This window comes from Nannospalax galili, unplaced genomic scaffold (assembly GCF_000622305.1).
Source record: "Nannospalax galili isolate Female #2095 unplaced genomic scaffold, S.galili_v1.0 scaffold288, whole genome shotgun sequence".
NCBI lineage: Eukaryota > Metazoa > Chordata > Mammalia > Rodentia > Spalacidae > Nannospalax > Nannospalax galili.
The window spans coordinates 820,276-833,055 of record NW_008357996.1 but is presented as its reverse complement, the minus strand read 5'-3'; the positions used below and the strand labels follow the sequence as shown (position 1 = coordinate 833,055).

General features: G+C 42.6%; 1 protein-coding gene across 7 annotated transcripts in view; it reads right to left on the bottom strand.

The window, feature by feature from the left end:
- The window catches only part of Tln2 (talin 2), a 488,380-nt gene that overhangs the window by 67,274 nt on the left and 408,326 nt on the right, over positions 1-12,780 (bottom strand). For all 7 annotated transcript variants that reach the window (XM_008856023.3, XM_029557653.1, XM_029557654.1 and 4 more), the window contains 2 exons: positions 8,975-9,076; positions 4,538-4,708 (listed from right to left, as the gene is read on the bottom strand). In XM_008856023.3, the coding sequence (XP_008854245.1) occupies positions 4,538-4,708; positions 8,975-9,076 (273 nt within the window). The remainder of the gene's footprint in view (positions 1-4,537; positions 4,709-8,974; positions 9,077-12,780) is intronic.

Here is a 12,780-nt window from a genome sequence, read left to right as displayed (position 1 = left end):
TATATATAAATAAACCTTTTTCTCTTTTAAAGCAGAAGATAAACCTAGGCATGGTGGTGCATGCTTGCAATCCCAGCACTCATAAGGCTGAGGCAGGAATATCTCAAGTTTGAGGCTAGCCTGAGCAATATAGTGAGACTCTTTAAAAACCAAATAAGCAACAGCTTGTTTCAGCTCCCATAATGGAGCTGAATAATGCATTCTAATTTTTTCCTTTACCCAATTTTAAACATTTGCCCACAAAATAAAAAACAATCCTTTTTTACAACTAAAGGGAAAAAGTAAAATATAGTACCAAATTGTCTTATGGTTTGTATAGCTTTGTATGTTATTAGACTCAGGACACTAAAAAGAGAATGCCATGGGTCCCTAAATACACAGGTTACATATTTACTAATAATAGCAATAATAATAATAATAAATAAAAACCTGAGCTGGAGAGATGGGTCAGGGGTTAAGAGCACTTACTGCTCTTGTAGAGGGCTCAGTTTCGGTGTCCAGCACCCAAATCAGGCATCTCACAGCCACTTGTAACTCCAGTTCCAGAGGATCTGATGCCCTCTTCTGGCCTCTGCATATTTGTGGTGCACATACAGACAAGCAGGCACATACATGTACATATAGAATAAAAGAAATATTAAAAAATATTTTACTATTTTTAAAATTATGTATATATGTATGTGTATCTGTGTGTACATACGTGCACTGTGAGTGCTGGTGCCCACAGAATCCAGAAACATTGAATTTCCTTGGAGCTGGAGCTACACAGCAGTTTGAGCTGCTGACCTGGGTACTGGGAACCAAATTTAGGTCCTGTGTGAAAACAGTGCGTGCTCTTAAGAATTAAGTCTTCTCTTCGACCCCAAATAAATAGATCTTTAAAAGCTAGGCCTTCATCAGGACTCTAAAGATGCACTTGAGGTGGGACTAATGGACTCCTTTAATTTTTCCTCTTCCCAATGTGACTGTATTGAATAAATCATTCCCTGCTTTTTACTATTCTTTGTTTCTTTAACTGGCCTATTGAGGATGGATGGCCAAGTCTAGCCAGTGAGGGCTGCCAAGGACCCAGGTTCTGACCTTAACAAACAACTCAGGTAACAAAAGCAAAGTTTAGGGAAAGAAGTAGTAAGTCACTGAATGTTCTTTGAACCCCTTAGAAAACATCACCTAGACATAAACTACCTTCCTGTGTCCTTGGGAAGATGGGTTGATGAATTTTCTAGGATTGTGATACTTCACTCTTCACATTTGCGTGCTGTCTCACTCATTTGTGTGCGTATGGGTGTGCTTATACATGTACATGCACATGTATACACATGTGTTTGGGGTATACAGAATTTTACAGGTTTTTAGAGGGTGAGTTCAGAGTTTGTCTCTTCACATTAAGGTCAGAGGCTGACCTTAGGTGTGTTCTTCTCCTATTTATTTATTATTTATTTACTTATTTATTTAATTTATTTATTTATGGTTTTTTGAGACAAGGTCTCCCTGTAGCCCCAGCTGGCCTGGTGCTATGTAGACCAGGCTGGCTTCAATTTTACAGAGATTCGCCTGCATCTGCCTCCTGAGTGCTGGCATTAAAGGTGTGCACCACCAAACTCTCCACCTTATTTTTTGGGACAGAGGCACTCACTAAGCCTGAAGCTCACCAACTGGCTGACTGGTTGGCAAGTGAGCCCCCTGCCTCTATCCCCCCAAATGCTGCGATTACAGGCAGGGGTGGTAGGCTTGGCTTTTCATGTAGGTGATGGAGATCCAAACTAAAGTCCTTATGCATGTGCTGCAAGCACTTTACTATCTGAAATATCTCCTTCATCTTCCATCTTCATAGGTGAATTTTACAGATTTTTAGATGGTGAGTTCAGAGTTTACTTCTTCTATGACATTTCATTCAATAATAACTTCCTCACGCTGGGCCTTTTCCTTTGAACCCCAAAGGCAAGCCTCATCTTCATTACACAGCCTAGCCCCAATCCATACACTGTGGGCTGGTTGAGCCCAATCGTTTTAGACACCCCAAAGACCCAGCAGGATCTCAATTAAAGCAGGCTTTAATAACCAGCAGCCCTCCAGGAAGCAAAGTGAGCAGGCTAACAATGAGATTGTTATTTTAGGGTCTGGAGGGGTTCCTTATAACTGCTCCTCATGCAAAACAGATGAGAAGACCAGATCTGTTCTTTCTTGGATATGTCCGAAGTCAGCTTCCAAGGAAGCTTTTCCATCCTGACAGTACTTCTACCATAAAGCCCAGGAGAGCAGGCAATGACATCACAGTGGCATAAAAAGTGGGAGAAGGCTACAGGGAGCAGATTTCAACTTTAGCAGAGACAGAAAAACAAGTAATAATGAGAGCTGTCCAGTAGGGGATAAGGCTGTGGTTTGGCTGGAGTGTTGCAAACAGCATCTTGGGGGCAGGCATCAAGGATGCAGTAGAAGGCAGTTGGGGAGGGGTGATACAGAAGTAGTTCAAGGGGCCGAGGGGCGGGCCACATAGCACATGTTGTGGCAATAAATCAGGCTCTGGGACTGTGCCTTCTTCTTTTACTGATTACTAGACTGACACAAGGCCTCATGTAGATAATGGTGGCCTCAAACTCCCTATGTAGCTGAGGATGACCTTGAACTTCTGATCCTTTTGCTTCAACCTCCCAACTGCTGGGATTATAGGTGTATGCCATCACACCCATTTTATGTGTTGCTGGGGATTAAATCCAGGGCTTGGTGGGTGCTAGGCAAGTGCTGTACCAACTGAGCTACATCCCCAGCCCACATTCTTGTTTTCAAACACCCAGTGTATTAACACATTATCTCACTGAGTCTATAAGCACCATCAGGAGGTGTTCATAATTAACCTAATTATTTGGTGGAAGAAAGAAAGGAAGTAACCTGCTAGCAAGAAGTGAAGCTGGGATTTGAACCCCTTTGTGCCTGACCCAGACCTTGTGCTGCTTGCATTACCAAATCAGAACTACTGGCAACTATTTAACAGTATTATTTATTATCATTTATTTTTAATAATTATTTATGTTTAAATATTTTATTTACTGTTCTTATTTTTGTGTATGAGTGTACTGCCTACATATATGTAAGTGCACCATGTTGTGCAATGCCCACAGAGGTCAGAAGAGGGCATTTGATCTCCTGGAACTAGAGGTATAGACAGCTGTTAGCCACCATGTGGGTACTGGGAATTGAACCCAGGTCCTCTGCAAGAGCAGCCAGTGCTCTTAACCACTGAGCCATCTCTCCAGTCCCTTATTTTTTATTTTTTATTGAGCTTTTGTAATTTCACAAAACAGTTCTTAATCAAATCCAGATCCATGCCCTCATTCATGCCCCCCACCATTCCCCACCAGGCTTCATGCATTCCGCCACACATGCCAAGTCCTATCCAGTCAAGCATTTGTACTCAGATGTCTTTCAGTGCAAACCAATCCACTGGAGTCTAGTCAGCCCATCTAGAGATTATATGTAAGCCATACTCCCCCTCACCCAGTAGCAATCAGTCTCCAATAGTTCTCAGTCTAGGGCTGGCCCACCACCCATTTCTCTCCTCCTCTCTGGGCCCTTGTTTAAATGACTTGGCATGGGTCCTGTGCTTGATGCCACCATTGTCATAAGTTCACATGTGTAAGTTTCCAGTGGCCTGAAAGAAACATTTATTTGTGTGTATTCATGAGTTAGCTTGATAATCACAGTACATGTGTGGAGGTCAAAGGACAAGAAAGAAAGTTGATTTTCTCCTTCTGTCATGTGGGTCCCAGAGGTTGAACTCAGGTCATCAGGCTTGGTGGCCAGTGCCTTTACCTACTGAGCCATCTCACCAGACTATTTAACAACATTTTAACTCTATTTCTTCTGCAACTGAGATATACAATACCAACCAAGAAGCAAATAAAGCTTAGTAAATATTTACCCAAAGAATAACACTGAGGAGGATTAAAGCTTTGACCTCCTAGGAAAGGGTCTAAAGAAGTAAACTTGATGGCTGATGCTAGGTGTGATTGGGTAATGCTTGTTAACTCAGTCCTTAGGAGGCCGAGGCAGGAAGATTGCTAAGTTGAGGCCATCCTGGGCTACATAGCCAATTCCAGGTCAGTATGGGTTATATCTAGGGAGACCTTGTTTCCAGAAAAGGAGGAGAAGGAGAAGGAAGAGAAAGAAGAGGAAGCAGCAGTAACATTTCCAAAGGAAATGACATTCATTGGAAAGCCATTGAATGTTCCTTTACACATGCTAGGTATCAACACTGAGCAGGTACCCAGCAAGTATACCAGTTTGATTCCTGCAGTAGTCACCCCACGCATTTTCCTTCCTCAAGAATGCTTACCTACATATTCTACTAAGGATAAAGAATTTGTAAATAAACCTTCATTATACATATTTGTTTTTTTTCCCTAAAAACTCTTGGGAAAGCCAACAGATTATTTCTCACTTTAGACTTGGCAATCAAATTGGAGGTATTTTTCATGAAGGGACACAACACAACAGGGATCTGGGGTACTGAGCGCAACCCCGATATCTTGAACCATACCTTAGGGTTTCCTCCACCTTCTTTGGCTGCATACAGCATCTGCAGAGCAGACTCTGCCAGTGTCTTGGTCTGGTCCAGCACTGTCATCTGCTGTTGATGGTCCAGCATCTTGGAGGCAACACCAACTGCAGCTAAGATCAAGGGCTCAAAGTAGCTCGCCAGCTGTGTTACCTTTCAAGAAAGAGAAGTCCCAGATGTATCAGGTAGGTTCAGGTCTCCTTTGGAGGGCCCGTTGGTGGGAAGGAGGTTGGGAGCAGGGATGGGCTGATTGGCTATAACTTGCTTTTGAAAGCACTTGCTAGTTAAGAGATGATTTTTTTTTCTTTTTTTTAAATTATTTTATGTGTAAGCATGTATTGCTTGCATGTAGGTAAGTGCACCCTTGTTGTGCAATGTCCGCAGAGGTCAGAAGAGGCTTTTGAATGGAGTTACAGACAGTTGTTAGCTGCCATGTGGGTGGTGGGATTTGAACCTGGGTCTTCTGCAAGAACCTTTCCATATATGTTAAGAGACGCATTCTGGGATATAGAGGTAGATATGAGACTGAAACAGAATTTTATAAATTGTCAATTTTATAAGTAAAAAAAATGTTAAGAATAAAAGACACCTCAGAAACTCAAAGGGATAGAAAATAGTAGAGAGACAGGGTAACAGAGGAAGTAAGATGAGAAGAGTCTGCAAAATCTTTCAGTAAGTCAGCCCAACTGTTGTCTATGCCAGGCATCTGAACCAAGCCTCAAATCTGGAATAAAAGGATGATTTCATTACAGCCTCAAGTGCTTTGGCTAATTTGGAAGAAAAAAGCTTGTCAAGGGGCTGGGAATGTAGCTTAGTGATAGAATACTGGTCTGGCATATGAGAGGCCTTGGTTTAATTTCTGGTGCTCAAATTAAACCCTAAACCGACCAGAAAAAAGAACAAAACCCACCGCCCCCAAAGAGGCCTGTTTCCTGGGACCCATGCCACATGCCATATATAATACATACATGCTAGCTATCTGGATGTGGCATGTTACCAAAATCTGAGGGTAGCAGGGTGATGCCCTTCTACTTAGCATCCAGAAAATCAGATTTTCATGTTTTGTTCCACACATAGTAATCTATTCTCACTGTGCTGAAACACAATGGCTGTTCTGTTTAATTTCTCATTTTGTACAGTCATGGCTGTTAAGATTCCCACTGAGGAGGTATATCAGTGCAAACCTTTGGCCTGTGGCAACCTTAAGCCTTCTTTCGCCCATGGGGAGGAGGAATAAGTACTGTGAGGATGTAGGCAGAGAGGCCACTTCACACCAGCAAGCAGTAGGTCACAAACAAAGCAGGGGTTGGTGTGTTATGAGAGCTGGACTGAAGTATGGATAAAGATATCTAAAGAAGAATAATAAAAGCTTGCTACAGTGGACAGTAAGACAAGACTATTAGCCAGCAATAAGCATAACTTTACCTTGCTATTCCTATCAGGGTATCTCACAGATAGGCACAGCAGTGCTGCTGCCGACCCTAAAGAGCCTTTGTGTGCATTTGTGTCTGTTTACACCTGTGTGCAGGTTCATGAGCATGTGTGCACAAGTGCATGTAGAGGCCAGAAGACCGCATCTGGTGTTTTTGTTAATTGTGCTAGCATATTTTATTTTGTACATGAGTGGGTCTGTGTGCCCATGCACACATGCAATGAGCCGATGAAGTTGAGTGTCTTCCTAGATCACTCTCTGCCATATTCCCTTGAGACAGGGTCTCTCATTGAACTTATAGATCACTAAGGATCTACTGTCTCTGCTTCCCCCAATGCTGTGGTTACAAGCATACACAGCCATATCCAGCTTTTCATGTGGGTGCTCTGGATTTAAACTCAGATCCTCATGCACTTTTACTTGGTGGCACTTTTACTCAATGTGCCTTCTCCCTAGCTCTTCCACCTTAATTTCTAAGATAGGGTTTCTCACTGAACTTACAGCTTTCAGATTTGGCTAGACTGGCTGGACAGTGAGACTACTAACAGGAATTGAATTTCTATGCTAACATATAGATGTAATATATTTACTGTTTACCTGCATAATATATTGTATATCTATACATTATATATTAAACATATCCATAATTTTGCAGGGGAAATAGATATGGCCTTTGTGATGGTTAATGTTAACTTGAGAGGCTCAAGAATCACCTAGGAGAAAAGCCTCTGGGCATGCCTGTGGCGTAGTTCCTGGATTAAGGTAAATGAGGTAGGAAGATCCTCCCTAACTGTGGGTAGCACCATTCCATGAGGTGGGGTTCTGGATTGAATAGAAAGGAGAAACAAAGCTGAGCACCAGTCTCTCTTTCTCCCCTCTCCCTTTCCCTCTCTCCTTCCCTCTCTCTGTCTCTCTTTCTATCCTGACTGCAGATGCAACTGACCAGCTGCCTCCTGTTCCTGCCACCTTCCCCAGAATGATGGACTGTACTCTCAAACTGAGTCAAAATAAATATTTTTTTTCTGAAGTTGCTTTTGTCAAATATTTAGTTACAGCAAGGAGGAAGTAACTAATACACCTTTTAAGGTCACCCTGAAATATGTTCTTGAGCTGGTGAGATGGTTCAGCCAGTAAAAGCACTTGGTGCCAAGACTGATGACCTGAGTTCAATCCCCAGGACCCACATGGTAGAAAGAGAGAACAGACTCCTGAAAGTTATCCACTGACCTCCATAAGAGCACACTGTACAATCTCCCTCCCCCAAAGGAAATAATATTCTTACAAATTTCTAATGTAATTTAAAGTGACTGCTGAAAGTAACAATCTTTCCAGCCTCTCTACCCAATTCAGTTTCTCTGTGATGGGCCAAAAGAGACAGCTCTTCTACCCACTCAGATCTTTCCACATGGGTAGATATGCCCTTTTCTTATTATCAGAGAACCCAGCTGAAAAATCAAATTTGCCACAAAGTCTTGAAAACTCTTCCTCAGAACCAGTGGAAAGTTGAGTAGGCCCTCAAACTGTTTTGTAATTTGAAAAAAGCAGGAATACAGAATTTCTAAAATGGTATCTGCACAGAAAATGTTGAGATTTTGCTTAGTGTATTTCTTTTGTTAAATATGGGGCTGAGAATTTAAAATATTTATTATTTGTGTGTGTGTGTGTGTGTGTGTGTGTGTGTGTGTGTGTGTAAGTGCACATATGTGCAGGTGCCCATGGAGACCAGAAGAGGGTGCTGGAACCCCTGGCCCTGGAATTACAGGCGATTGTGAGTTGCCCAACATAGGTGCTGGGATTTGAACCTGGGTCCTCTGGAAGAGCAGCAAGCACACCTTTAAAAAAATTTATTTATTTTCATTTTATGTGTGTGCGTTTTGCCTACATACATGTAGGTGTACTCTTTCCACAACGCCCAGAGGGCAGAAAAGGGCATCAGATGCCTTGGAACTGGAGTTCTCGATGGTTGTTAGCCACCATGTGAGTGCTGGGAACTGAACCTGGGTCTTTTGCAAGAAAAGACAGTGCTCTTAACTGCTGAGCCATTTCTCCAGTTCCCAGCAAGTGTGCTTAACCACTGAGTCATCTCTCCAGCCCTCAACAAGTGCTCTTAACTGCTGAGTCATCTCTCTAGTCCCCAGCCAAGTGCTCTTAACTGCTGAGTCATCTCTCTAGTCCCCAGCCAAGTGCTCTTAACTGCTGAGCCATCTCTCTAGTCCCCAGCAAGCAATCTTAATCACTGAGTCATCTCTCCAGCCCCCAGCAGTGCTCTTAACTGCTAAGCCATCTCTCCAGCCGCCTTAAGTGTATTTCCTGATACTCAACATTGATTCAGACAGCTGTACTGATAGATGCTAGGAAACCCTAGAATCTGGGGAAAGTTCAATTTCTGGCCTCTCCCAACAGAGGAACAGGCTTGTGATAGATAAGCTATCACTTTTCTGAGACTGTCATAGTAAATCCTCAGCAGGCAAAAGAGCATCTGCTACATGAACCATGTGACGATGAACTCAGTTGAATGAGTCTGCTGGGGTGGCCACGTAGGGAGGTTCTGGCTGCCCAAGGACAAGTCTTCTAGTCTGCTTTAAACACACCATCAGAACCTAGTTGGCCAGGGATGAAAGGTGACAGATTTTGCTTTTTGAGTGTCAGCTTTAGTCTCTGGCATATTTTAGGGAAGGTCAAGAGCATCCTTATAGTTGAAACGTATGACTACACTCATACTCTCCAAAAGATCTCATTACAGTTTCTTTTCAATTCTATTCAAACAAACAAACAAACAAACAAACAAACCAATGTTAAGAGTTTTTAAGAAGAAAACAGATGGAGGCTGATTTTCCCCTTCTTCAGTTTAAGCTCAGGCATGACACTTGGTACTGTAGGCTTTGGGAAGGACAAAATCAACCAAAATCTCCAAGTTACTCTCTCCGTCTCACACATACACACACACACCCCACCTCTCTCAGCAGGAGTCCCCAATTGCATGTTACCTTATGTCCCAGCTGGGCAGCTTCTCCCCGAGCTGCTGTGGCAATGGGATCAATAAGATGCCCAATTTCCTGGACCACCGAAGTCAGCTGTTCCTGCAGGGCCTGACAGGAAGAGAGTTGTCAAGTTCATCTGACAAGTTCCCCACAACACTGCACCAATCTGAAAAGGCCTTTATGAAAGACAAAAGGGGCCGCATGAAATCAGAATGTCTGGGGCATCCCCAGGATGCAGTTCCCTGCCTTGCCCTCTTTGATGATGCATTGGCTCTGGGGGTCGAATCCCTCATCCTTTCTCAGATGAGAGCAGAGGCAAGTCTGTGAGACATGTGTCCTGGCTTCGTACTCCCTCCAGCCCCAACGACTGATGCAGGTGGTGTCTTTGCTGTGTGTTATTCAGTACTGTTACTGGGAATGTGGAATAGCTGTGGCTTTCCAAGGAGAGCTGACTTGGTCCAAATGGAGATAGCTACTTGGGATCTGAGGGAACATTCAGGTCTCATATTCTCAGAACTTGAGGGAAAGAGTGATGTGAAAATGAGATGGGCAGGACTGCTTGCCTGATGGGTATCACGAAGATATCAGGTGGACAGTGTGCAGAGTTTGGCCAAAGTTCTCAATGTACTTGGGAACTTGCAGGCAAACATCAAAAATGGCACCCTAGAGGTATTTATTAGTCAGGTTTGATATGGCTTAACTTCCCCACTGCAAATAACTGAATTCAGACTGTAATGAGACAGGGAAAGAAAATCAGACTATGCTGGGAAGGTGAGAGAGTAGGGAATTCAAGGCTGGAGATTATTATCTATAGCAGGAAAGATCCCATCCTTTTGTAGGACTTGTTTTAGGAACTGCATTGGATAATTTCAGGATTAACCAATCAAAGCATTGGGCATCTTAAGAGATGCATACACTGACAGGTTACCTGACAAAGTGACAATGCCCTTCCCACATCTGCTACTTTGCCATAGAACCATGCTGCACTTAAAGCTGAGGGCTTCAGGCAGAGTCCACTCTGGGAGAGGGAAAGCCTAACAGGCAAGATTGAAAACAAAAGAGAGCTACCAAGACAGGGCAGGAAGAGAGAAGCTTCCCTGAAGTTCAAAGGCCTATTTAGCTAATTATTATCTTCACACTTATGTGATTATGGACGAGGATGCCAGGGCTGTCTTTATAATAGGTGGTTTGTTAAATTTAATATGGTATAATGAAAGCTCATGGGCAGCGAAGGGGGACTTTTTCTTCTGGGGGGGTGGTTTAAGACAGAGGATGTACATTGGGAAGGATGGTAAAAAGAGGGGATCCTGTGGGAGTTTCTAGGGTGTTTCTTGACCTGGGGGCTATTTTAAAGGATGTGGTCTATTGACGAGTCACTCAGACATATACTATGTATTTCCTGTATGTTCTACTTTAATAACAGGTTTAAAATAATAATTTTTGCATTCCCCATGGTTACAATGTTTAGTCTTGTTTTTCATTTCCCATATGTATGTATGTGTGAAGCTAAAATGTAACAGGCAGCTTTATTAATAAAAATGAGTGATGTGCAACTCTAGGTTCACTGATTAGAAAGAGGACACACAAAGCTCACTGTGCCTGAATTCTATGGCAAAAAGGTAAAAATATCATCCATATGTATTGAGTGCCTTCTGAATGTCAGGCACTGTGCTTTTAGTAGAGAAAGAAGTACAAACTGAGGGCTCTGCATGGGTAACAAGCAACTCAGGAGAAACAACCAAGAAAGGATAAAGTGGGGCTGAGGAAATGGCTCACTGGGTAAAGTGTCTGCTGCATAAGCATGAGGACTTGAGTTTGTACCCACAGAACCCAAGTAAAGGCTGGGCATAGTAGCATAACCCTATGTACATCTATAATACCAGTGCTGGGCTGAAGGATGGAGTGGAGACAGGTGGATCCTGAGTGTTCACTGCATAGATAACCTAGCTGAAAGAGAGAGCTCCAGGTTCAGTGTGAGGTCATTTTTTTTTTTTATGTGCAAAGATTCATTGCTGATTTTATAACAGTTAAAGCTTTGTAAGTAACAGTATGCAAGTAAAGAGGACACATGGCATGCAAACACTGGTATATTCATAGTATGAGCCATCTTGCCCCTGAGAAGAATAAGGCAAAGCTATAGACACTGACTTGGAAAGGTGTGGCCAATGACAGGAAAAGCAAGTTTCACATGGTGTAGTGATTAAAAGGACTCGAGTCAGTTGCTTGCGTTTAAGCTGACCCCTCACAGGCTGTGTAACCTTGGGAACATCAGTCACCTTATTTCAAAGCCTCCACTTTCTCCTTTGAAAATAGGAATGTTCTTAATTACTTCAAAGATGTGTGAAGATTGTAGAGCTGCTTAGTTTAGGAAAACATGCATAAAGTATTCCATAAATAGCTGCTGAGACCATTTTTTTTAAAAAAAAGGAAAATAAATTGAACCTCTGAGGTAGGACTGTTGGAGAGGATGTGGGGAAAGAGGAACACTCATCCACTGCTGGTGGGGCTGCAAACTTGTTCAACCCCTATGCAAAGCAGTGTGGAGAACTCTTAAATAACTACAAATGAATCTACCATTTGACCCAGTTATACCACTCCTTGGCATATACCCAAAGGACTTATCTTATTGCAGAGACACTTGAACTTCCATGTTTGTTGCTGCTCTTTTCACAACAGCTAAGAGATAGAAGCCACCTATGTGTCCTTCAATTGATGAGTGGATACGAAAATGTGGTTTATTTATACGATGGAGTTTTACTCAGCAGTAAAGAAAGATGAAATCACGAAATTTCCAGGTAAATGGATGGAACTAGAAACTGTTATACTAAGTGAAATAACAGACTCAGGAAAAAAAAAATTGACATATGTTCTCCTTCATATGTGGCTCCTAGAACCAAACCCTGATAAGTGAGTATGTATCCAGGCATAACTACAGGAACCAGGATAATGGAAAGGAACCAGGGAGGTAAAGGAAAAGAAATAACCTGAAGGAGAAGAATAGTAGGTAACAGGCCTTAATAAGGGAGATATGGATAAAAATTGGGTTAGATTAGGGGAGGGGGGAGGGAAGGGTATATGAGGAACCTAGGGGATAAAGGGAAAGAAGGAGCTCAAGAGAGATAGGACCATAGGAGAAGGGCATTATTAAGGGAGAAAGGGGGGAAATGGGAGCACCTTAATTGGGGAAACCATGATAGAGGGGTGAGACAATGTATGAGATAAATAATGCCTAGCTAGTTTTAAAAACCAGAGGGACCATTTTATTCCAACAACCTACTGACAAATTATACATACCAGATCAAGAAATATATGTCTAGATAAGGTTTATCTGAGAACAACTGGTCTTTGCCCAAGATTTATGTACATGACACACAGTAATTAAAAGTACCAGACTGGTGGAACTAACCTTCTTGGATGTTTAACAGATATACTTTGAGGCCTATAATAATTTGGTCAGAGGGACATAAAGGACACTTTTTGCTCCTGCCCTCCTAAGTCTACTAGTTCCAGGGGACTATGAGCATCTCTCAAAATGTCCTGTAATTGTGGTGGGTCACCTGTCCTCTTGATCAAGGAGGCTGAGGAGACTCCACCAGATGGACTTGAACCAGTGTCCAGTCTACAAAGAGGAGGGTCAACACAGAGGAATCACTTCCTCCATGTTTCCAAGTGAAGCCAGCCATGGTCAAGTAGGACCTCTGACTTATCTTCACATAGATGGAACTGGTAAAAGAAAGGAGCCAGGGGCTCCTCCCAAGCCTATGTGACCCCTGAGGAACAGATCCTCAAACGACCTTAAGAGTAAAAATAAA